Genomic DNA, 27,638 nt, shown 5'->3' on the forward strand with positions numbered 1-27,638 from the left:
ATTCGTTAACGTATTGATCTCTGAAGGGACACTCCGGGGTCGATGATACAAAATTTAGACGAGGATGTAGCGTCATTACGCCGAATGGACAGTAAGCCAAATGGACATTAGGCCAAATGGAAATTAGGCAAAATGGCCGTTAGGCCGAACGGACATTAAGTCGAATGGTCAAAAGGCGTAATGGACATTAGACCGAATGGACAAAAAACAAAATGGACATTAGGCCGAATGGTCAAAAGGCGTAATGGACATTAGACCGAATGGACAAAAAACAAAATGGACATTAGGCCAAACGGACATTAGGCCGAATGGACATGAGGCCAAATGAACAACCTTTCTAATTTTGTTGAACGCCGAAAACCATTCTAATTTTGTTGAACGCAAGCAGAAATATGACATGGGAACTGAGTTTTACTCTTCATCTTTGCTCAGAATTTTACAACGCTTATGGACTACATAAAATAACATGCTAACACACTTATGGACTACATAAAGTAACCTCCCCGAAACTCACCTTTTTAAATTCAAACAAATTGTCACTGCTGAAAATCGGCTCCGGAGCGTTTCCGATCCGTTCCTGTTCCACCGGATCGTCGTACCGGTCGTCCAGCTGGCTGTCGTTTATGGCCTGATCCCTTGCACGATTCACGGTACTCTCCGACGATAGCTGTTCCTCGTCGGCTTCGTCCGACTGCTCTTCCGGTTCAATAATCCGAATCGGTTGTTCGTCGTTTTCCTCGTTCGAAGGTTTGCCGATTTCCCCAACGGTGCCGTCAGTCGAATGATCAACGTTGTCCTGAGCCTGTCCGAAAAATGCACTCGCTAGCGGTTGATTGAAGGTGGCTTGGTTAGCTGACACAATAGGCCCGACCGGTTTGTTTACTGCTGGTGGTTCTCCGAAGAAGTTGAAAAATTGTACCTGGGACGGAGTTTGTCCCGTGGTTGAGGTCGGTTTATTTGGGACCGAGTTGTTGAAAAAATCCGAAGAGTTCGGGGTGGGTTGTGTTGACTGGTTGGAAACTTGGAGGAAAGCAAAGTTAGCGTTTAAACTGTCTGCTGGAGCAACTGGAGCTGGATAGTTGGAATCGGGAAGGAAGAAATTGCCGATAGTTGGTGGTGGTGGTGGTGCGGAGACTCGATTCGAATTGATATCTTGCTGGACTGGGACAGTGGATTTCAGTGCCGCTGGTTGCTGGATTGGGTTAGCGTTGTGGTCTTCAGTTTGTGGTCGTGGTGCAATCGGATTGAAGAATGAAGCTGGAGGAATCGGATGCGGGTGTGGCGGTTCTGTGTTCAACGGAGGACAGAGCGGATTTGATTGCAACTGTGGTAGTTGAGGTTGCACAGCGATTGGATTGAACAGTGATATTGGGGCTACTGGGGGAGCAGAATGTTCAAAGTAGGCTTGTGGAGGAGCAGCAGAATTAAAGAAATGAGAACTTTGAGTTGGTTCAACTGACGGAACAAGATTTGGTTGAACGGCGTACACAGTTCTACGAGGTTTCTGTAGATTGTACGGTTTAGAACCGACGGTGCCGAATGTTGGTGGTGGTGGTGGCAGAGCGGCAGTACTAGATGGTTGTTGGGGAACTTGCGCTGGGTTGAAGAAATTTACCGCCAGTGGCTGTGCGGGAGCTGCAACCGGATTGTAGTAACTAAGCGCTGGTACTGCAGGCTGACTACTGGCATCGCCGGCTGGCGCCGCTACAGGTGGCGGCGGTGGCGTTGGAGTTACTTCCGGTTTGAACAAACTAATTGGTTGTCCGTCGCTGAACAGTGCCGGTTCACTAAGATTCGAATTAGGGCGCGGTGGTGGCGAAAGTACGTTTTCGCTTGATTTGGAACGACTGTCGAGGATGGTTTTTGCTTCCGATTGTGGATTTTCTCCAAACGAAGTGAATAGGCTGGATTTGCGATTGAGCGATTCACTTAGTGATGATTGCGGTCGGGAGTTGGCGAAACCGGTATCCGCGGTCGATAGTGGTTCGCTGCTTCGCTGGGGAATCAAGGATGGTGGTTCGAAGGGCTTGGTGGATTGAACTGAAGCGGTGGGGGGATTGCAGTATTGAACCGGTGGAGGCGGTTGACTTGGATATGTAGGTATCGGGCTGGGATAAGTAGGTACAGAATCTTGATGGAAGGGAGGAGGTTGGAAAAAGCTAGCAGGAGATGTAGCTTTGGGTGGCTCCTGATTCGGTAGAAAAGTGTGGATTGCTGCAGATGCTTGTGGAGCCAAAGGATTTTTATACAGACCGACACCTCTGCTAAGTCGACTTGAACTGTAGGGATTCTTGGATGGTTGGTTTTGATGCAACTGGGGAACAGTTGGGACTTGGGCAGGTGTGAAAAACGTGGGAGGGGGTGGTAAATTTTCTGATAACTCTAGTGGTGATTCTTGCTCGAGTAGCGGTTGTAATAAGCTGCCGGTAGCTTCGGGTTTTGGAGGCTGGCTGAGGCTTGAAGGTGGCGGAGGCAAAGGTTGTCCGAAAGCTGGTACTTCCGGGGCAGAACACTGAACTCCGAAGTAATCAACGGGGCTGGGAACAGTTGGCGGTTGTTGCGGTAAAGATCCAAACGCCGGCTTTGGAATTTTCTCTAGTAGGTTGGGTAGCTTCTCGAAAAACGAAAAACCAGACTTAGCTGGTTGTTCTTGAGTTCCCGTATATTGAACTGTAGTTTGAACTTCCTGATGAGGGACAAATTGGTTAAGGTCTTGATTTTGAGTGGGAGCTACCACTGTAGAAGGTGGTCCAGCCGTACTCAGGCCAGGTATGTGGGCGTAAGTTTTCTTCTTGCTTCCACCTAGTCGATAGGTGTTAGATCCTGTCTGCACGGTGTGTGAAGTTTGAGCGATTCCAGACTTACTAACGGCTTTTGGGTTGAAAAACGTTGGAGGTGGTGGCAGCGGTTGCTGCTGTTCTGCACTTTGAAAGCCTGGCGTCCCCGAAAACTGTTGTTGAGAATAGTCGTAGGCTGCTTGAATGACAGGTGCTTGTTCTACCACCGGTGGTGCAGATTGACCGAAATTCTGCTGAGGACCAGGCGACGAACCCTTGATTACTCGACTAAACGTTGAAAAGACAGTAGAGGCTACGGTCGGTAGCTGAGCTGCGAATTGTGCTGTTATAGCGGATGTTTGTTGCAGATATGAATTCGGCTCAAGACTTTTGATTTCAGATTCCTCGAGATCCTGAAGGGGATTGTACTCAACGGTGGAAGCTGGAGCCGCACTCAATGAGTCAACTGTCGAGTGTAGATCGATCTCACTAAAACTGTCCGGATCTTGAAGCTCGGGAACTGAGCCCGGTTGCAGTGGACTGAACACGATAGGTTTTCTGATGTCTGCAAGAGAGAAAAAAAAAGTTGATGTCAATATCAGCTAGTACACAGGTTATGCATATGTGATTTAAAAAATGCTAATGCATTCAGCCGGGGCGTCCTTTGATGGCCACTTAGGAACCATAGCAAACGTGTTAAATGCGGCATTAAATCATACTGCGGTGGAGTGTTTTTACACCACTTTGTCGCATTTGTATTCCAGAAATAGTGCACTCGAATGCGTCGTAATAAAAAAGAATGAAGGAACTTATTGTTAGAAACATGCGTACGCTAGTCGATTATGATTATGATACAAATGTGCTATCAAGAAATAACTGCGCTAGATGAAAGGAATTTTTATAAGGACAGGAGAAACGTGATTCGTTTTGTAATCGGTTTGTCATAAGTGAAAAGATGATCTTGTGGGAATTTATGTTTGACAAATATCTTCGGTTTTTTCTTCATCAAAATAGTTTGACAACATACGAAACTGACACCGATAAAAATAAATTTTATGGTGGTGATGGAATAGAACCGTGCAAATAAGAATATCACAGGAATCTAGTAGAGTGCGAGTTGCGCAATACACATACCCGGGAAATGATCGTGTTTAAAGAACCGGAGGCACGTATTCAAAAATTCTTCCTACATAATGTTTATACAAACAGAATTTATTGCTGAATAGCTTGGCCACTTGTAGCTTGAGGCTAATATGTACTCTAAAAACATCACTAAACATAAACTCATTAAATTAATTTGTATCCTTCCTAACATTTGCCTACCTAGCCAGATTAGTGTGATGTATGGCGTCCCTAAAACTAAAACATAAAAAAATCACGTCGGTCAACCAGCCTTGTTGCATAAAATCACGTCTGCGCTTCTATGTTACGCTCACACCTGAATGAATAAAACTAGAAGCTTCACAATAGTATCTTATGTGGTATAGATTTTTGAATGCTTATGTTTATGTAAAACTGTTAGTGCGGTAGTCCCACATATAAAGTTGATCTATCGTCATCATTACAGGTACCTATTCTTGACACTCTGGAGGCAACCACAATAGCTTTTAACGCATTTGTACTCAGGATGGTTGAATATCATATTTTCAATAAATGAATATTCACGAACTACGACGACCGAGAGGTTGACATAATAATGCTGCGAATTAGTGATACTAAATCTAAAATGAAAAATTCCGTATACCGTTTTCAAGGGCTATCTTCGCAAAAATTGGAGAACGACATTTGAACAAATAGCTTTAAACTTTATAACGGTTGTTCAATAAAAAATGAGAATGATTTCAATACCTTTCTGTAATTAACGTAAAGAGCGTAACTTTTTTCTCTCCAAGAGCATTACTCTTTGAACTCCCTAGAAATGGGTGGCATGTCGGGTGCTGTCAGTTCAATCGAAGATGGCGTAGAAACAGTAAGCACTCCACGAGCGTGTTGTACGGTTTTACGAAACACATGGTCATCGTGGGAAAAAAAGTTTACGGTAGACCCCTTTCGAGACGAAAACGTGCCCGTAAGTACAGTTTACCGGATCCTGGCATCCCTGAGCGTGGAGCGGAAGGCCGGTAGCGGCTGTCCGGCGAAGATAATGACGAAGAAGATAATGACCTTGATTCACCGAACCCTCAAGATTAGGGACATCATCTGTCGGAAAAAGACTCGGCTTTGGCAGATAGCGATCGCGAAATCGCAGTGCCGGTGGATTTGCGTTGCGTTGGGTTGTGACGATGGTTTTGGCGGATTGCACACTGACTTCATCATGTTTGACTGCTGATTATCTAATAAGAGTTGCTTAGGAAATAGTAAGTAGGAATTCATACCAATCCGACCCATATTAAAACCTCAACAACATGATAGCCATCATTGCCGGCCGCCCCCATCTCCATCGTTCACGAGGAAGGATAAAGAATAAGGTAGACGGGAAGTGTTGATGCTCCACGTACTTAACGGAAGGACGACGATTCATCAAACTCTTCCATAGGTGTCGCGGAGTTGGTGGTTTGGAAGGGTATAAGGTCTAGGATTCGCTCCAAGCAAGCGATGCGACCTGTAAAGCATATTTTATTAGGTGGTTGTTTAGTTAGTCTTCGAGTACACGATCACTCGAAAAAGAAGAGATCTTGTTTAGTTTTTGGTTCTTTTTAAACTCTGGGCAGCCGGCCACCGAGAGTATCCTATGTTCCCTAAACAAAAGCAATTTGAACTCCGGATTGTTTGTGGAATACAAGTATACGAGCGATAATAACGAATACTGAAGGAAAATATAAAAGATTGTTAACCTGCTGCACGGGTTTGTTAGCAATAACGGAGCTTGAAATTAGGTTCATAAATCAGACCCGTGATCATCGATACTAGTCAGATTAAAGTCTTATTGGGGCTTATTTCCGATCAACTATTCATTTTTACGGCAATGTTTTTTTTCGACTAGAACTGTTCGCACTCTCTCATTCTGCTACTATCGGCAGAAGGCTGATAGCACCCAGTCGTCGCCGGTCTAAGGACCAAATGTCATCAATAGATTTAGACTCGCGTGGAGGCATGAGATAGGAAACTTGTGAGAATGTTGTTATCCCACCGTTTGACGGGCGAAATCGCAGTGCCGATGGATGACGAAGAACTACTGCGGGTTCGTGCTGGACGACGAAAGTTACTTTCCGCTCTCGACGACCCACATTCCAGGTAATGACAGCTACTATTCCAGCGATAAGTCAGCCACACCCTTCAAAGTAAAATATAAGTTTAAGCATAAATTTGAAGAAAATGTTATTCTGTACATCGCCATATCGTACGGAGGGATTTCAAAGCCGTGGTGCAAGCCGAGCGGTCTGGCCATCAATCAACAAGTGTACCAGGAGGAGTGTCTTTAGAAAATTCTTCTGCCGTTCATAAAGGAGCATCATGCGGATAGGAAGTACGTCTTCTGGCCGGACAAGGCGTCTTCCCATTACGACAAGAAGACGCTGGAATATCTTGAGCCGAAAAAAATACCATACGTGCCGAAAGAAAGAAACCCGTCCAACTTGCCCCAGTGCCGTCCCATTGAGGATTTTTGTCGTGACTAACGACTTACCTTTCAATATAGGGGCCCCTTTTCAAAATTTCGGAAGAAAAATGATGTAAGATTTTGAACGCTTATATCTTTTGTTGTACTGAATGGATTTAATCAATTTCTTCGGCATTTTGTCGAAAATATTTGTACCAATGTTGTATTAAATTTTGGAATATGTAGGATATTCATTATCAACGGAAAAATAGTGTTTTGAAAAATCTTTCGAAAACGACTCGGAAAAGTGAAAATTTTCAGCCCATCCCGCACAGAGCCGTCAAAATGGTGCAGCAAATGAACAATAAAATAATGAAAAGTTTATATAAAGGTCCACTACATGTTTGTTCCTATGATTATTCGTATTGGGTTGCTTGACGAGAGCAGTTGGTGGGGGAAAGCCGGGATATTAATTTTGGTTAAGCCATTAGAAGTCGGACGGAAAGGAAAGGCTCATGCACGCCACGAGAACGAGCGAGAAAGCGATAGTAGTGCATATTAGCGAAAGCGTTACGTACATTTTGAACGTTAATAACTTTTCTTCTACTAAACGGATTGCCAATCTTGTTTCATAAATCGGAAGGAAAACGTTCAACGCTTGCTACCGATACGTTGTTTGCTATATAAAATTTGTTTAAATAGTTCAAAAACTACTTTAAATGAGAATCAACATTAATGATAAAACCTATAAATAGGGGTGTCGCAGTTTTTCTCAAAACCAGACGTGTGTAAGACGCAGTGCATAACAGACGTGCGTGGTCGTGAGAAGCTGCATCGGACGACCAATCAAATCAGCTACCATCGGAGAGAAGCAGAAAAACGTTGGTGGAGGTGGTGGCGGTGAGAAGGCCAAACAGCCAAAGGCTAAGAAACGCAGTCACTGAAAAAGCGGTAGTAACTGCCACTAAAAATGCCACCAAAACATCGAAGACTGCAAAGCGTACTCATTCGGTGTGAGCTGCGAAAGGGGAAAGATCGTATGGATGTACGCAGTAAAAACAATCGTCGGCAAGGTTTGAATTGTTTTAAAAGATTCCCGTCTTGTATCAACATAGTTATCCACAAACCGTCCTTATTAGGACGAATGCAAAATGGAAAAAGAATTTAATTAGAAAGTTTCTTTTATTAACTAGTATTAAGTTTGCGCTTGGTAATTCTGTACTTTTACCAGTGAATCATAAGAAAATGTTTTTCCAATCTACAAACCCGAAGGTTTTTGCAAATCCCTCCTAGAAAATCAGTGAATGTGGCAACTCTGCCACTAAGCGAAAGCTACACCAAAACGAATGATGAAAATATTTTCATTTATCGAACAAAAGGACGTCCTTCCATCTGCATTGTAAAGTCAATAAAAAGGAACACCATGATGAAAACCGTGCTCATTCGGTGTGAGCTGCGAAAGGGGAAAGATCGTACGGATGTACGCAGTAAAAACAATCGTCGGCAAGGTTTGAATTGTTTTAAAAGATTCCCGTCTTGAATCAACATAGTTATCCACAAACCGTCCTTATTAGGACAAAGGCAAAATGGAAAAAGAATTTAATTAGAAAGTTTCTTTTATTAACTACTATTAAGTTTGCACTTGGTAATTCTGTACTTTTACCAGTGAATCATAAGAAAATGTTTTTCCAATCTACAAACCCGAAGGTTTTTGCAAATCCTTCCAAGAAAATCAGTGAATGTGGCAACTCTGCCACTAAGCGAAAGCTACACCAAAACGAATGATGAAAATATTTTCATTTATCGAACAAAAGGACATCCTTCCATCTGCATTGTAAAGTCAATAAATAGGAACAGCTTGATGAAAAGTGTGCTCATTCGGCGTGAGCTGCGAAAGGGGAAAGATCGTATGGATGTACGCAGTAAAAACAATCGTCTGCAAGGTTTGAATTGTTTTAAAAGATTCCCGTCTTGTATCAACATAGTTATCCACAAACCGTCCTTATTAGGACAAAGGCAAAATGGAAAAAGATGGGTTGGTAATGTATATGACATAACAGGGGTGTCGTGACCACACTTCGAAGTTATTTCAAATCTTGCAAAGCATAAATTGACATAATTTCAATGATTGTTCCTTTATGAATGAAATGACAAATTTTCAGGTCAACGCGGCAATAACTTTGCAATTTATAGAACAATTTTATATTTTTAGTTATCATATATTAACTGTCATCTCTTCCAAACAACTTAACCCTCTGCTGCCAACCACGTGGTTTTGCAGGGTTAAGGAGAATCATTGTAAAATGTCCAATACATGATTTTATGTTGTTACCTCCACTAAAACCACTTCAGAACACTCCCACCTGTCATACATGTACATTGTCTGCATGTTGAAACCATTATATGAAATTATTGACCTGTATTCAACGCGGAGAACTCGGTAATAAAATTGTTTTGCTGAATATACTAACGAACGGGATCCCCAGGAAAATTTCGCTGAGCCCGGTGAATCGAACTTAATGCGCAAAATTTAGCCATTTGAAGGAGATACAAGCAGAATTTTAAGAATATGAGCATCGCGGTTATGTCCCGGACATTACCCGCCCCTAGTTTTTCGCTAAGCGTGTTCATTTCTGTACGGAAAAGATTCCGATGGTTGTTTCGAGAGATTTTAACATTGATAGTTCAAAGCAAGAAAATATGAAATTTGTTCATTTCATGAATGAATGTCTCAACGAGCTTAGAATCCAGCGCATCCCCGATCAACGCAGACGCCAACAACAAAGGTTCTTTTCAGAACCACCATAATTATTATAAAGAATAACTTGAAACATTCCCACATATTTCATTGAGTATCATTCGATTTGAATTACAAGTCAAACGAGTAGTCACGACACTCCGGTTATGTCCTAGACATTACCCACCCATCTTTTTCGGCTCCCTTAGTGCCCTAGTGTACAAAAATAATGGGAGGGCCAAGGGGATACGAAGCAGTTGACCACCAGGATCCGGAATTGCATCCGGAAGATGGACGTCAGTGCCGTCCAGCGCTTTTGTGAGAGCATCGCGACTAATAGGGCATTGCAAAAAAAAAGTTTTTTTTTTTTTAATTCTCAAAGGCCCCCCCCCCCTCTCATATTGTGACAAATGTCAAAGTAAGCTCAGATGCCAAATTTCACATCATTTGGACAATTCTAGACCCCCGCCCACCTCGCTTGAAATTTTCGAAATTGATACTATGGGAAAAAATGGAAGAAAAATATATTAAATGCTATAACTTTTGAAGTAGCACTCAGAAAATTACAATTCATACCTCTTTTTAAAGGAAAAAACCTTAGTATTTGAATGGAGATATTTCTGTTTATCGAAAAATGCGGGGAAGTTGGGTACTGGGTCTTTTTGTCCGCAAAATCCCCTATTTTTAATATTTTTTCTGCTCCGTGATGCAATTGATACATATTTTGCAGTTTTTCTAATGTGAAAAAATCTCAGGGATCGAACGGAGCCTTTTTGACCTTTGTCCGAATACGAGAAGCTGGGGTTATAGAGCCTTTTGTTATTCATATTAAATTTGATCATTTGATATCGTATTTTTTATTGAACACTCGTTATTGATTTTGTACAAAACCAAAATATCCTTGATCGTGAATCTGGAGATCCTTGATCGTGAATCTGGAGATCCTTGATCGTGAACCGGAAGATCCTTGATCGTGAATCTGGGAATCCTTGATCGTGAATGTGGTCATTTTGGATCGTGAATGTGGACATCCTTGATCGTAAATGTGGACATCCTTGATCGTTAATGGTGACATTATTGATCGTGAATGTGGACATCCTTGATCGTGAATGTGAACATCATTGATCCTGGGAATCATTGATCCTAGGGATCCTTGACCCGGGGGATCCTTGATCCTGGGGATCCTTTCCTTAATTGGCCGAATGAGCGAGCAGAAGAAAGCATTAAGGCAGTATGGATCACTGAATTTGGAGCTGAAGCCCAAATTTCGGTTTGATTTTGCTATCTCATCTGTGCGGTGCGGGGTAAATATAAGTTTGTGATCAAACAACACATCCGCTCAGTTCTTTGCAGAACCACACCGCACAGTGGTTTTTCCGCCAGAAACGAGCGAAAAATTAGTCACGCGGAAACGGTAAAGCATACAGCAATGATGTCTACCAAAATGTTTCATGATGATGCGAGATCGTCATTTTCTATTTGCTACAATTTTTTTTATGAAAAACAAGATAAAGATATTTGTGAAAGAAATCTCAACAAATTTTCCAATGACGTTAGCTGATTTCTTTTACCAAAAAAAAATAATTCGGATATCTCACTTATAGGAGGATTAATCACGAAAATCATAGTAGAAAATCACAATCCTTCTTATTTTTGATGAGTAGTCCGAAAACACTATTGACGTAAACACGGCCGTTTCCACGTTAACAACCCAATCACCATTGGAAACATTTTATTTTTCAAAATTGCAAATTACGTTGAAAATATACGAGATAAGCCATTGTTGAAATATAGAAAGATGTCCTTTTTACGAAACATATCGAACTTACCAGAATGACATTTAAAAGATATATTAATAATTTGGCGTTAAAGGGATCATCCACAAACAACCAGAACTAATGTTGAAGATATTAAAGATAAAGACTTTGTGTCTTCAGCAAAGTTATTGGTAATTTTAATATATGCAGTTGCAAGAAAGTTGGTAAATATCTTTTAGGGAGATTAAATTCCTCCGAAGACGTTATTAATCCAAATACAGCGATGATTGATGTTGGCGATCCTTGATTCTGAATTCGATGGTCCTGGAACCTTAACCCTGTATTCAATTCAGAGATTGTTGCTCCTGAGTTCAAGTCTCCCGGATCCTTAATCTTAGATTCTTGAATCCTGGCTCCTTGATAATGGATTCAAGTATACTAAATCGAGAATTCAAGGATCCGGGATCCTGGATTTAAGGATTCAAAGTCCTCGATTCAGGATTTAAGGATCCCGTATCCTTCGACAATGGCTCAATAATTCAAAAGTCAGAAACCACCATATATTAGCTCAAATAGCACATACCTGTGTATAGTCGGGGATTTGTACCTTGTCATGTATTCTCATTTCCCTAGTCGGAAGCAAAAGAGTTGAGAGGAACGACAGCATAAAAACAAACAGCTGGTAAGTTTAACTCACAAAGAAAGCCTAAAGCTCTTTACCGCATTAGATAAGAAACTTTAGAATGTCTCTAAGTTTCAGTCGTCCAAACACGGTGTGTCGTCTGTAAGAATAGACGAAAACTCGAAGTCATAATTACGCTACTGCTGGGCAATTACATATCAGATGATATGAGGTTCCGTAGGCGGATTCACAAAGATCACATGAAAATGACTCAGCTCGCTGAATAGTTGCCATATGATAATTGTAGCGGTCGGCCAAAGCCTGGTCAGCATGTCACAGTGGAGTTTCGAAAAATGTAGGCGATTTATCGAAATCACACGGCACGGTTGTTCTATAAAAGCTTTTGTTTGGCGATACGTCTGTAGATTTCTTCAATAATTGCGGTGGTCGGACGAAGCCCAGGACCGGATATTTTCTCTTATCCAACTTGTCGAAATTGGCAGGGCGGGCTCAGGACCAACGATGTCAATCACTGAACCAGGCCCGGCCAATTCGTCTGCCCAATCATTTCCAGTAATACCGGAATGTCCGGGCACACAGACAAGGTCGATAGTGTTGACAAAGCTTAGCTCTTCGATATGAATTCGGCATGCGATCACTAGCTTGAGTCGTGGTCCCTCCGAGCTAACGGCCTTGATTGCAGCCTGATTATCGGAGCAGAAGTTTATAACATTGCTGGACAAGCACTGATTGCACTATTTTCTACTTGGAATACAGTACAGTATCTACCTAGTGAGTGAGATTGTTTCAATCTCATTTCACGACAGTAGACACCAGCACCAGCACGTCCCTCCATCAGAGATCCGTCAGTGTAACAGGCCACTTGCGTTTTTTTCTGTCTTTCCATATATATATCGTTGGGAGCAAGAATTTCTGCACCCCATGTAACCATTTATAACCACAGTCGTGTATGACTGGTAGCAAAATCAACAACAAAATCGTACCCAAAAGCATACCTGTCATCATCTTGTAAAGTGTGAGTGGCGCCATCTGTTACTGAGCATTTCAACTAGTAACCCTTACACTACCGCATATCGTAGAATGTCTGGATTTTGTGAGAGTTGCACTGATAAATTTTCCGATGGTCGTAATGCTGTAAAATGTGGCGGTTTTTGCTCTTCGTCATTTTGCGCAAAATGCTGCGGATTAAACGATGAATTATTTGCCGCTGTTATTAACAAGTCTAACACTGATCGACGCTGTACCAAAAGCGCCGGTTCCTGTACCGCGACAATTTTCCTTTAATTCTGCTAAAAGAAAGAGAGACAACGACGATACAGGCTCCAATCCTTCTAAGCTGCTACGGGGTACTGATGCCGCCGGTTCATTGACACCATCCATCGCTATGAATCGTGAAGATAAACAGTTTTGGTTGTACCTGTCAGAAATTTCTCCCGATGTCCCTGATGAAAGCGTCACCAAGCTAGCTGCGGATAAACTCGGAAATTCGAATATCACTGTCGTCAAGTTGGTCCCTCGTGGCAGAGATCCTAGAACGCTGAATTCTGTCTCCTACAAAGTTGGCATGCCCACGGATCTCAAAGAAAAGGCTATGACGGCGTCTACATGGCCAGTTGGCATAGCTTATCGTGAGTTTGAAGAGAAGTCGGATTCCATTCCGTTCACTACCAGAACGTGCGAGGAATGAGAACGAAAACACAAGAATCCATCTAGCGCTTTCTTCTAGTGACTACGACGTCATTGTCCTAACGGAAACCTGGTTGCGCGAAGACATATTAAACGCTGAGCTCTCGTCGAACTACGTAATATACCGCTGCGACCGCAACTCAACAGCCAGTCATCTGCGTCGAGGCGGTGGCGTCCTAATAGCGGTAAAGAACAACCTCGTAGGCTCGCAGCTAAGCTTGTCTGGAATTGAACGCCTGGAGCAAATTGCAAAACAACGCAAGCGTTATTTCTGCCATAAATCAGACGAAAACAAAGTTACTCTTCGACGGATAGAACTGCAATACAAAACGACCCGGAATTTCGCTTTTCGTGAGTATTTGAATCATGTGCGAAATAGCCTTCGCGATCACCTTGCAAAATTTTGGAAATTCGTTAGCAGCAGAAAACGATCTGGTAGTACTCCCACTGATGTTTTCCTTGGAAACGCAAGCGCGCAATTTCCAGCTGATACCGTAAATTTGTTTGCTGATTTCTTTCGCGGAATGTTTAGAAGCGACTATACCGTCCCTTCGGAAGAGTATTTGGAAACATTACCATCGTACAACATAAATCTCCCCCGTCCCACTGTAAGTCGAGCTGACGTCTTGAAGGCTCTGACTGCTGTTGATTCGTCGAAAGGGCCTGGCCCCGATCATCTCTCGCCCCAATTTATAAAAAGCTGCGCCCACGTACTGTCTCTTCCAGTGTGCATCATTTTCAATCGCTCTCTCGCTGAAGGCATTTTTCCTATCGCCTGGAAAGAAGCTGCTATCGTTACCATCCATAAGGCTGGAAATATTCACAACGTCGAAAATTACAGAGGTATCCCCTTATTAAACTGTCTCTCCAAAGTTCTCGAAAAGCTGGTTTACAACGTCACGTATGCAGCTGCATCCCGCATTATCTCTGAGTATCAACACGGGTTTGTCACAAAACGATCAACAACTTCTAACCTGATAGCTTACACTTCTAAGTTGTTTCCCGCCGTCGAGAAGCGTCATCAGGTGGAAGCAATTTACGTCGATTTCTCAACAGCTTTCGACAAAGTACCGCACAACATCGCAATCCTGAAATTAAAGCGTTTGGGATTTCCCACCTGGCTGACTAACTGGTTGCAGTCGTATCTTTCCGATCGCTCGGCATTCGTGAGTATAAAAAACACGCGCTCAAGTACATTCAGAACACCCACAGGTGTCCCGCAAGGCAGTCATCTGGGCCCGCTTATTTTTATTCTGTTTACTAACGATATCTGTAGTCGGATCAAGTGTGGGAAATTGCTATACGCGGACGATCTCAAAATCTTCCGAACTATCGCTGCTGCACTTGACGCCGTAGTGCTTCAAGAAGATATCTGTACTATTCAAGAATGGTGCACGCTTAACGAAATGGAAGTCAACGTTAGTAAATGCAAAATAATCAGTTTCGGACGCTTGCTTACTCCAGGACGTAATGAATACAGCCTAAAAGGAAGAACAATTGAAAGATCCGTGACTTGGGAGTGCTCTTCGATAGGAAGTTGAGCTTTTCCGACCATATCACCGCGACAACTGCTAAGGCTTTCGGAATGCTGGGCTTCTTAAAGCGGAACACGGTGGACTTCGATAATTTCTACGTACTAAAAGCACTTTATTGTGCCCTGATCAGAAGTGTTCTGGAGTATGCTCTGCAAGTGTGGGCACCATACCATGCCGTTCAAATTGACCGACTAGAACGTATACAAAGATGTTTTGTGCGATTCACCCTCGGGAAACTTCCAATTGTGTTGCCTCCTTATGCCGATAGATGTACTATGCTACTCGGTCTGCAGAGTCTGGCGACTCGCCGTATCTTCCTGCAAAGAGTTTTTGTTTTCGACTTGCTGTCAGGTAATATCGACAGTCCCGATCTTCTCTCGGGCGTTAATTTGTATGCGCCTCCTTGTGTTCTTCGTAACCCCACTCTGTTGTGGATTCCTACACCGTACTTCATATGGACAAAATAATCCACTGGAAAGATGTTGCCGCAGATTTAACGAAGCTTCTTCAGTGTATGATTTTAACGTTTCCAACCATAGATATAAGTTAATAATATAAAATATACAGTTTTAGAATGTGTCTGTACGGTGTATACCGAAGATAAGAAATAAATAACAAATAAATAATAACATGATTACTGTTCCCAAGGTCAGTAACCTGCAGTCTGTATGCACATGATAGTGCTTCTTGTTTTAAGTGTATGTGTAATGATATGATAACTAGAAGGGCTTCAAGGGCAGCAGTCGGAGTTGTGGTGAAAGCATCAGCCAACGTCAAGATAGCCATTCCTTGCAGATGGTTTAGCTTTGACTGAACCGTCATCACCTCTCCTCTTTGCCACCACACAAGACATCCGTATGACAGTATTGGACGTACAATTGTCGTGTCAATCTAATAGATGTATTTAGGTTTGAGACCCCAAATCTTTACAAAAGTTTGTCTGCTCGGCCCGAAGACCATGCACGCTTTCTGGACTCTGAACGTAATGTGAGCAGAGCAAAGTCCAGTAATTGGTAATTGGTAATCGTCAGCAAACCCGTAGGTTGGAAATCCAAGCTTCCTCGCTCCTAGATCCAAGGATCCTAGATCTTTGACGGTGGATTCAAGGATACTGAATTCTTGAACAAGGACGTTTTATCCGGGATCCTCCATTGTTGACTCTGGATGATTCATTCAGGCTCCTTAATACTGGATTTTTATTTGTTATTTTTGCAAAAAAAAACTATTTCGCACAGAATTAAATTTTTCTGTGTCATTCCAGCGTTTCCACAGAATGCGAAGAATAAAAACCACATTCGCAATGTAAACCAGTAACACGGTAACAAGATTTCAACAGCTCTAGAAGACAGAAAATGAAACACCAATTTTTAAAATTCCTTTAGCTGACCGGCCGGCGGGCGGAGCTGGGCGCGAACTGGAAAAAAAATGTCGAGGTCACAAAGTCAGGACGGCGATCAATGACCGTCGCACGAGCCCAAAAAAAAACGACACTAAATAGACTTGGTCGATGGTCGATCGTATCATAAAACCAAATATTTCCAAATCTTGTCTTGTCGTTTCTCTTTCCTGCGGAGAGCATAATTTCAAGGACTTTGGCATAATCGAGAAGAGGAAGGAAGATTAAAATGGAACGCATAAGAGGATTGAGATTTCTCGAGTCGATTTCGAAACCACTGCTTTTAGTTTAAATTATTATTGTGCCAAGGGTCAACTCTCTCTTTGCTGGATAATACTCCCGAAAGATCGAAGAGGGTGCGGTGTGCGTAATTTAAGTTGTAATTGCGGTGACACTGGCTTGGATTCTTATACAATGCGCCCATCATTCGCACTTAATTTTGATTAATTTTACAAACTCTGAACGTCTACTGCTCGGAGTCGATCACGATTTCAGCTGACGTCAGTCGGTAATTGAGTTCGGCTGCACTAAGGTACATTTTATTGGTGCCATACACATGATCAACTTGCGATAACAAAAAAAAAGCGCGGAGTAGTCGTAAAGCAACACAGTTGCTAAAATTTACTGTCATCCATAAAACGATATGCACATATATCATCGTTCGAATGTTATGTTAATTAAAACTGGCCAAAGCAAGGTGACTTGAAACGGCGAGATAATGGTGGATTATAATTCAACCAATGCAACGTGGGGATACTATTTGTTCACGGAACTAGTTGATTAGATGTTTTGGGCACTGGGTTAGTACTATATTCCATAGCTTATTCCCTCTTCTATAATTTTTCCACAGCGCAAGAAAAAAATTCAAAATCTGATTTTTTTTTAATTTTTTTTAAACAGGGTGTCTATTCAACTGGCCAAAATAAAATCCCTGAGTTTTCCAGGTTTTTCCAGGGTTTTTAAAAATTTTCCAGGGTTCAAATGTTTGTTGTTTTTTTTAATTTTAAAAGTCGTGCAAGGTCGATAAGCAAAGTATAGTCAAATATTTCTCACTTAGAGCAGCATCAGCAATCAAACATCTTCACATGTTTCCGGTTTGCTTCTGTTTGTCTAAGTCACTGCTGGAATTAAGTACTCTGGTAAATATAAAAGGGGCAACACAAGATTTACTGTTTTATGCTCTTAAAATTTTATTTTTATGATTGTAAATTGTTATGCCTAAACTGACCCACTCTGAACCAAATAACCCGTACACCATTTAGCAACAAAGCGTTCACCACACGCAAGTGCACGGATTTTTTGTCAGAGATGGTCAGCTTATTTATGCATCACTTGCTTAACAAATTTATTTGTTCAGTTAGCGCATTTGCTTCGGTCTTTGCATCTTCCAAAATCTTTGTCCTCTTTTTCTCCAGCTCACGTGCTTCAGCAGCATGCTTCCTTTTCAAAGCTGTTAACGTTGCCTTTTCTGTAGATTCCTTCTTTCTCTGATTTAAATCTTCCATGTACACAGCGTGAGCATTACGAACCCGGAGAACTAAAGATTTCGTGATTTGGAAGTTCTCCAAACCGCCTCTCTGTGTTACTGCATCGTACACTTGTCGTCGGGCTACCACTGAATCCTCTCTCATATTTTCAAATAAACATTCCGCATTGACGGAAAATCCTCTCTCAACATTTGCGTTACCATGTGACAAGCAGCACACAATTTTAACAACTTCGAGCAAATTACCGTATTTTCTTCCGAGAATATCACGCCAGAAATGGTCCAACCGTGTTACGCTACGATTGTAATTTTCAAACAAACCAGTAAGTGCCTCCTCTGTAATTATGGATCGGTACTCACTTGCAGCTAAGTCTCCTTTATGTCCACTTATCCTGCCACACTCGACCAGTATAGTGAGAAGTTTTCCAAACGAAGCTTTGCTACTTTGGTATTTGATACGATTATTTTAGGATTTAAGCAACTGGCAGCCTTTGTCAGAGGGTATGTGATAGGCGATTTTGTTAATAATTTGGAAACAATTATTTTCAAACAATTTTTGCATTCGTTACGGAACTGCAATACATCCAATTCTTTAACCTTTGTACCTTTCAAAGCCTTTTTAACGTCAAATCCTAGAATCACACTTTTAGCTGGTAAATGATTCTCATCCTTCTTAACATCTTCCAAAGTCAAGCAAACTGTTTTTTCGATTTTGTCTGACTTGAGAAATTTTTCATCGTTATGACTTGACTGTACGCATCGTACAAGAATGGTACCATTGGGCTATCTGTCTGAAGCTCTCGAAGTAGTGACTCTATTTCCGTAGCAGTTGAAAGAAAAAATGCCAATTTGGCACAAACTAAAGGTTCGTTCAAAAATTTCACAATATCGTTATACGATTTACATTTAGGCTCATTTTTTTGCTTCTTAACTCCATCAACAAATTTACGAATGTTGTCTATAATATCGATTGCTCGCTTAGCGACTTCAGCATTTTCAAGCCACCTGTGGCCACAAAATTTCAACGGAAATTTATCGCTCCCTGAATATTGCACATACAATGCTCGTCGTGCGGGAACGTCTTTAAATAAATTGTGCAACGCACGAAAAAATGCGACTATGGGCCATTCTGTAGCCTGAAATCCTTCTTTGAATGCACCGTGCAAAATATGGAGTCCACAACTGCCCAAATCAAGCAACTTCGTATCTCCCTTAAGCTCAAGTTTAAGCTCGCGTAGGAAAGCCCAGTTTACGTTTGGGCCATCCATCGACACCTGTATCATCTTTCCCAAATTGAGCATCTTCAGTCCCTGCTGAAATTCATCCAAAAGATCGGTTGCTCGAGAGCGAGCAAGAAACTGCGAAGTGAAATACCGAGTTTCAATCGAATTTAAGTCCTCATCCCAATAACGGACATTTATATCCATTTGTTGCTTCTTGGTGATTTTATTTAGGGACTCGTCGAAACCAATCACAAAAAAATCACATTGATTTACGCGTTCCACGAGATCTGTTTTGAAATACGGCGCAATACCGTACATTATCACATAAGCGATTTTATCTTTTTTTAGCTGTAGTTTACCAGCAGTTTCGCTATCACGAAACATCCTTTTGAAAACCAAAACATCCTTCTCCGCTGCCCTCAATGATTTATGACACATCACGGTTTCAATGCACCACAAGATTCCGGCTTCAGTAACCTCATTTTTCAAAAAATACAGACTTGCCGGACGATGTGGTTCTGACTTTGTACGTTCGCTTGAAGATAATGGCTGAGGCAACGAATGAGGTGAATTTTCGCTCAATACAGTTTAGATGTAGTCGTGGAGGATGTTTCTACATAGCTGAGTAAAGAGTTCATTCCGACACCAGATCTGTTCATGTGCTTTTTACCCTTCATGTGACTCCTCAGTGCTTGCCTGCCCATATTGCTTAGTGAGAACTCTGAACAGCATAAAGCACAATAAACACACTTTGGATTATCAGAACGTCGAATCCATGATTTAAACTCTGGATCATTCAACCAAGAAGGCTGAAAAATGGTTTTCCAATTAGTTGCCATCCTGTCAAAATAATTATCAAATAAATTTCAAAATTCCCCTTTGCATACTACACGCTGTAAACATACTTAAAATGTTCAACTCACCTAAAAATATTCGTGAGCTTTCCCGCAATCTGGTAGCTTCAAGTTTCTTTTATCGTTAACCAAACTAATGCTTGATGTTAATAACAGGTTTATTCCAGCTAATTTCTTTTGTTTTTTACTGGAGCAAAAAATCTTCCTCTTGTTTGCGATCAGAGACGAACAAAAATATGAAGAGAACGCAGGAACAACTTTCACTCAGTTTTCACCGGAGTACTTCCAGTATATACCTCTATAGAAAAACTATTCCAAATACTTCAACGTCATACGGCGTTCAACCGGTGTTAGACGATTTTGAAACTTGTCGTTGGACGTCTCACTGGAATATGGTATAACCTTTTTCAGCAAGATGGAAATATATACCATGAGGCAAAGCACGCTGTGTTACATAGCTATACTTTCCGAAAACAGCTCGATCGGAATGACATTTGCTGTGATCTTTGTTTACTGTTGCTGATCAGCTATTCTTTGGAAAATCTGGCTGGTCAGCAACAGTGAACAAACAGCGCAGCAAATGCCGTTCAGGTTGAACTGGCGCTCGGAAAGTAACGTTATGTAACTCAGCATGCTTTGCTTCATTACCACCTTCTTTTTTCACAGTAATTGTATGATACAGGTTTGACTGTCAAATGTATATCCCTTCAGAAATGTTCGCTACACTACAAACTTAACTTTATTCAAAAAGTAGGTTAGAAACTCGCATGTTCTCACGCGAAAGCCATGGGAAAAGTTTATACTATATGACTTCATACCATGGCAACCAATATTCAATGAAAAAACATGCCATATTCATGTGGAATTTGTTTGAGTATAATTTGAAATATCACATGAAATGCGATGGAATATGGTTTTATGGTTGCATGTAAATAGGAACTATAGGTGTTCCACATGCGATAATTTAACCAAAGACGATGGTGTTTTCCGTGTTTTTCGATTATTTTTCGTTGCAACAAAATCCACGATTCATCGAAATGCTTTTTTTTGGGATGAATGGCACGTTAAAAATATAGTGTCATTTTCATTTTGTGTAAAAAAAATAATTGCAAACAAAACATACGAAAACCTGAAACCAATTGGGTCATTAAATGAAACAAAAAAATGTTTTATTACATGCATCGATAAAGCTGATTTTCGTGATTACAACAAAGTTTTTTTCCAACGTAGGAAACACGAAAAGAAAATTTTAATTTAAGATAATGAAATAATATGTTGACAGTCTTGATGTGACACTATCAGAAGCATTTGATATATCGAATTTCACGACAAATGATGCCCTGTCAGAAAAAATGAATACATGGTTTCCTGGTTTTCCCGCAGGGTTATTTTTATTTGACATAAACACCATCCAATGTATATAATTATTTTCATTTTGGGGGCTGTCTTGATAGGCCAGATGTAAACAACCACAGTTTTCCTATGTATGGTTGTCTATGTTGACATAAGATTTATTTTTAAAAACAAAAAAATCGTTTTTACGTGTTGCAACGATTTTTTTTTTTTGAAATAATGTTATATTGTATATATTGGACCTAAAATTTATCGAATGGGACGGAAAACTATATATAGCTTAATGACCCAATTAACACATCAAACTTGGAAAATACGCATTTTTCGACGTCTTTGGTTTTATTACCGAACGCGCCAATTCAATTCGCAAACCTGGTTACACGGTTTACTAAATTATCGTTTATTAGTTTTGGTAACCAGGACATTTGTGTAAACTTTGAGTGACTTTTAATTTGAATATTTTTGTTTCTATTGATTAGTTTTGTTTTACGTGGAAAATGTCATTACAATGTGCTTCATCGTTTCGCAAAAATAAATCGAATCAATCGATGAAAAATGTTAGTTTCTTCCGATTCCCTAAACACTACGTTTCCAAGAAAAAAGTTGTTAATTTCTGTCGACTTACTCCCAAATAAAGTGTGACGGAAAACTCTCCATTATGTCAAGACTTCGTATCCATCAGCCATAGAACACCAGAAGAAAAACTTAATCAATTGCTTTGTAATTTTTGATCTATCTAACATACATATATGTACATTAGGGTGGGACAAAAAATAGATTCCAGCTCCGAGCAACTTTTTAGGTACCATTTGGGTCCTAGAACAACTGTGCAAATTCTTAGCTCGATCGGTGAAACTATATTTTTGCGCCCACTGTTTAAAGTTTACATGGGATTTTGTATGGGAAAGTTAACTCTTACAAAATAATTCCTCCAGGAGTCGCCCATTACTTCCTAAAAATAAATCGTTATGTGGTTTGTATAGGAAATTTAACAAAGAAAAAAGTCTCGAAAACTACGAAACGATCTGATGCTTGAGAAAAAAGTTATGAAGCAGAAACCAATTGATGCTCTGACGATTGATAAAATATTAATTTTTTCTAACACCACTGCTGTTGGTTGTCCAATTACACGCAATTTTTTTTTAATCCTCTCTTAACGTATCAAAATCGTTTATCTATACTATTTGGCCACTTCGCAAGGTTTTGAGGGATAAATTGAGGCCTCCTTTGTACATAATAAGAGAAAGTTAAAAATTTTGTATATAATAAAACCGTCAGAAGCAGTGATGCTATGAAAAGTGAAATTTTCATCAATCTTCAGGGCATCAATTGGTTTTTGCTTAATAACTTTTTCCACTAGCATCAGATCGTTTTGCAGTCTTCTAAACGTTTTTTCCTTGACAAATTTTCTATAAAAATCAGACATCTGTTTATTTTTAGGAGATAACGGGCGACTCTTGGAAGAATTAATTTGCAAAAGACAATTTTCCCATATAAAATCCCATGTAAACTTTAAACCGTGGGCGCAAAAATATAGTTTCACCGATCGAGCTAAAAATTTTCAGAGTTGTTCTGGGAGCTAAATGGGACCCAAAAAGTTACTCGGAGAGAAATTTCATTTTTTTCAGATAACCATGTCCCACTCTAATGTACATATTACATACATTGCAATAGATTTTACACGCATTTTGTTTGCACTACAAAAGTTTTAAAGTATGTGCGAACATATGGTTTTGCTCTTCGTATGTAAACATTGCTAAATGTATTTGATTTAATTTCAATCCTAATACTCCGCACTCATTAATTCCTGAATCTGCCATTTTTGTTTGCATTGCTCGATTGGAACCGATGTTCTGGGTACGATTGGGACTTCGCGTATCTCTACCCCAGGGTCATTTCTGGATTCAACCAACTGTTCAGAATCATTTCTGGATTTAACCAACTGTTCTAAATATTGTTTTTCCTTATTATCTTACTATTTTCATGGCATGTTTGGTTTGTTTTTCTGCTGTTAGTCGTCACACACAATAATGAAAAAAATTGATGCAGTCTTCTATTTGTGTTTTCAGTTGTGTAAAATTCAATACAGAATAGTCGAATTGTTCTAAATCTGCTTCAAAACAATGCTCGAAAATAGAACTGCATCTGGGCATTGCGATCGACCGTCCATAAAGAAAACATCATCATCGTGAACAGTCTATATGATCGATTTTGAAGGAAAGCAATATTCGTTTAGTTTGAAAAAGAACAAACGGATTGAAGGTGCGTGTTTGAAACCCACATTATTTGTCTTTATAATTATATTTCAATGGTCGTTAAATTCCCTGAGGGTTATCAAAATTCCCTGAGGATTCCCGGTTTTTCCATGATTTTAAAAAATCCCTGAGGATTCCCGGTTTTCCAGGTTTTTCCAGGTAGTAGACACTCTGTTAAAGTACAACATAATAAATAACATAAATAAATATTGTTGAGCCAATTGAGATTGTAAAATGTTCATTAGAACAATATGCTTCGGAATAACATGATGAGCCACTTTGTACAATCTATATTGATCACTGCATGTTGATAAATCGTCGCTGTTGTGCTATCCTATGACAAACGCCATTTTGGGGTAAACTGAGTTAGATATGCCACATTACTTGTTTGAAAAATCTCTACAAAGTGGCGTTTTCAGAATTTTGAAATTCTACTTGATTACTTAGATATAGCGAGAAACATGATAAGAAATTGTGAGTTTTTTGCTTCAAATCACTGTATCTTGGGATTTGCTCAAGTTATATTGAAACATTTTCAAAGGAAAATTACACGAGTTGTGAGAAAAACACAGTTTTAGTTTTAAACTAGAAATAAAGCATATTTGGCAACACTGTAATCAAAAATAACAGTTTTTTTTAGATTCCCTGACTCATTTCCATCAAAATGCATTTCATCGATTGTTTATAGACCATATGAACGCAAAGATATGAATAAAAGTAAAAAATGGTTATTTTTTTTCTATGGAAAATTTTCCATGCACGATTATGACACGTCATACAAATTTTGTCATCAATACACGCCTATGACACGTGTGAGTGCGACTTTTGTTTACATTCATAGTAAAAACTCGCAACATAGTCAACCGATCTTCGTAATATTTGAGAGATTAATGCAGAATAGTAAGGAGGATCAATTGTCTTCTTTGGATTGTTTATACCATTTATAAGTTTCAAAAAATTCAATCTCAAACTTTAAAAATCGTTTTTCTCGAAATGTGCTAAATGGCGCTTGTCATAAGATAGCACAACAGCGACGAAATATCGACACCGGCCACGTCCGAATGCAGATCTTCTGGGAAAGGAAGGGATGTTAGTCCGATACATGTCGCTGCTAGAAACCGAGGAATCCTCTGCGTCTCCACATGTAGAGAAGGGGAGATTTTAATAAATCGGTAACGTTCAATTTTATAGCACGCAACGAATTTTTCGTGGTTTCTATCGTGTCGGTGCTGATTTTACCCAGCGATCGGTTGTATAAAATGCGGAATCTTTTACAAGTGCTATTTGTGTGCGTCTTTCTTGTGTCAGGTACTATTGTTGGAATTGCACATGTATAATGATTTAGTAGTGAGAGGAGCTTTTATTAACATTAAACTGCAAAATTAATAAGAAAACAGGAAAAGAAACTGAGTTATTTCCGCAGCATTAGTATAACAAAATGCCGATTCTAAGCAAATAACAGAATTCTTATTCTAAGTAATCCGTTCCGCGTGCGATTTATTTATTCTTGTGATCACTACTGGTTATGCGAAGTAGGTTCTAAAGAAACTCAAAACCATGAGATAGTTAACAGTACTACAGTTCTGAGTGAAAATATAGATTACTATTTATTAAGACATTATTCTTACAGAAGATAAACCAGCAAAAGAAAAAATAAAAATCTCGAATAGGAAAAAAAAATAAGAGTGGAAAGGAGCTAGGGCTATAACCAAACAATGTCGACCGTTTTCGCGACATTTCTTCATGTTGTTATAACAGAGGAAAATCGATAACTGGTCTTCGAACCCTCGCGAATGGACAATTCTCAACCCTCATACATACCGCAAGTCATCACTCCACTCAGACAAGACCATGCGTCCTTCTCATGCACACCTAGTGCCCCGTGGATTAATTCTCTGGTTGGCCAAACAAGCGCCAAATAAACATAGAAAGCAATGTCAGCTCAATTGGCATCTCTCGGCGGATAATTCCTCCCTTACAATACCATCAAAAGAACGAACATTTAAGATTGAATGCGACAAAACATGTGCTTGAATATAATAAAATGAAGACTACTACTTATTTGCAACAAAATAATAGCGGAAAAAATAGTTGCACAATCAAAGTGGCCCACTGCACTATTGACGAATCACCCAACAAAAATAGGTGATAAAGAACGCGGACGAAAAAAGTTGACCACTGTCCCAATCCGAAGCGAACAGTTACTGTGTTTGAGCAGGTTACACACTGATGGCATTAGCACAAATCGTCCTATTTCCAATAGCCCTGCAAAATGTGTGTATTAAGCTGGTGATGGTCGTGGTAGATTAGTGACCGTATCTGTACGACGAAGATAGAGGAAGCGGTTTCGAATCTTAGGATTTCACTGAACCACCAACGGCAAGGACCAAACGGCAACTCAAACTGACCTCAGCTTGAGGAACGGGGTATGAATATTTTACACGGAGAAATATTCAGAGGAACGTATCGATACCAAGGCACAAATAAACGAAATAGTCGAACAAATTTATTTCTGTAACGATTGATATTAAAACTAATATCACATGAGCTGTATGTCGTGACTAACGACTTGCCTTTCAATATAGGAGCCCCTCTTCGAAATTTCAGAAGAAAAGTCGTGTAAGGTTTGGAACGTTCATATCTTTTGTTGTACTGCATGGAATTAATCAACTTTTTCGCCGTTTTGGTGAAAATCTGTTCAGCGATGTTGTACTAAATTTTGGAGTATGTATGACATGCATTAATACTGAAAAAACAGTGTTTTTTAAATCTTTCGAAAACTTTTCGGAAAAGGTGAAAATTTTCAGCGCATCTCGGTCAAATGATGGCTCTATGGTGCACCAATCGAACACAAAAATGATAAAAACTCAAATATAAGTCCGATGCAGATTTGTTTTCACTATTATTTCTATTGAGCAGTTTGAAGCGAACGCACAATCACCTCAAATGACTGTACAATATCGAGAAGGAAATATATGTGAGGTGTACACTGTACACGGCTTGTGGATGAATCAGTTTGTGTCGTTACCTGCTACTAGCAGAGTCAATTATTTTCATTTCTGATGGTTAGAAAGTAGCATACACAATGAGAAACTGGATTTTAAAGCACCCGACCAAAACCAGTTCGTGATTGGTTATCGCTAATTTCACGCAACGAACCGCAAATCTTGAACAGAAAGAATTGTGGTTTTAGTCGGTTTCTATTAGTCAACGCTGTTGGGTGACTGGACACTACATTTCAACATCGGGAGAGAAAGTGATTATTAGGATTTGTCTGGCTCCCGTGGATTGATTGTAATAATTCGTTTGGGAAGCTCCGTGCTAGTAATGGGGGCCAAATGCAACAAAAATCTCTTACCCGGTGAATACTTTCCTTCAAAAACAAATTAGCCCTTATCAGCGCTATCAATCAATCAACCAAGATTTAAATTTGATTTTTTTTTCTTTGCCAACTATTATTTTTTCCAACAGTTGGAAAGAGTTGGTGAAGGATAATTTTTTTCTAATATACACGAAGAAAATCCAATTTTAAATCATATGACAAATTGGTTTTTGATTGGTTCCCGTCAATTTCATGCACCGAGCTGCAAATCTTTTTTATTTCGTTTGATGTTCTACCTTTTTGACGATGAAAGTAAACTGATTTCGCTTGATGGCCAACCCCTTTGGCTTCGAACGTAATCTGAACCGAGTACAAAATCGGGGGTCGTATGCGAGTGCGGCATCATTCGGGTGTTACACTCGTGTCGGCTACAGCACACATACGCTCGCTATGTGTGGACGCGGTAAAGATGAAAAGGCGAAGGTAAGTGAAATATCCCGCTCAGTTCGTACCGGTCTCCAGTTTTCTGTTGGCCGAATCCATCGTTTTCTGAGAAAGGATCACTACGCCGTACATGTCGGTCTACCTGGCAGCAGAAGACCGGGATCATCCTTCGTCATTGGCAGCCGGCCATTCGAAATGACGAAGAGCTGAACAAATCGCTCTCAGGCGTGAAAATTGCCCAGAATGGAGTGTTGCCTAATATGCAGGTTTTTCTCTTACCATAGAAGGTGTTCGCAGCCTAAATCGTTTTCCTGGCCGAAACAACAGAAAAAACGCTCTATTTTCTTCGCATAAAGAATTCATTTGATTTTCTCCTTTTCACTAACTAACGTACATGCATGTACCTTCCATTTTATGTGCTTGTGCGGGATCAGAGATAAGACGAAGCTTGTCGTTTCATATTTTTCTACTTTGAAATGTATGTGTTAAAATCTCCTGAATCAACTATCGGAAATAAATATAACTGTGCAACGAAAAATTGCTTCGCTTTAATGGTTGTATCTGGCGAAATGTATACTCCAACCAGCAACGTTTTAACACCTTTTAGCGCTGAAAGGGGCTATTTTGTTTGA

General features: G+C 40.2%; 1 protein-coding gene across 2 annotated transcripts in view; it reads right to left on the reverse strand.

Moving 5' to 3' along the window:
- LOC131677165 (uncharacterized) overlaps positions 1-27,638 on the reverse strand; it is a 137,779-nt gene that overhangs the window by 2,860 nt on the left and 107,281 nt on the right. For both annotated transcript variants that reach the window (XM_058956845.1, XM_058956844.1), the window contains exon 2: positions 515-3,342. In XM_058956845.1, the coding sequence (XP_058812828.1) occupies positions 515-3,342 (2,828 nt within the window). The remainder of the gene's footprint in view (positions 1-514; positions 3,343-27,638) is intronic.

The sequence above is a fragment of the Topomyia yanbarensis genome, chromosome 1, assembly GCF_030247195.1.
Source record: "Topomyia yanbarensis strain Yona2022 chromosome 1, ASM3024719v1, whole genome shotgun sequence".
In the NCBI taxonomy this organism is placed as follows: domain Eukaryota; kingdom Metazoa; phylum Arthropoda; class Insecta; order Diptera; family Culicidae; genus Topomyia; species Topomyia yanbarensis.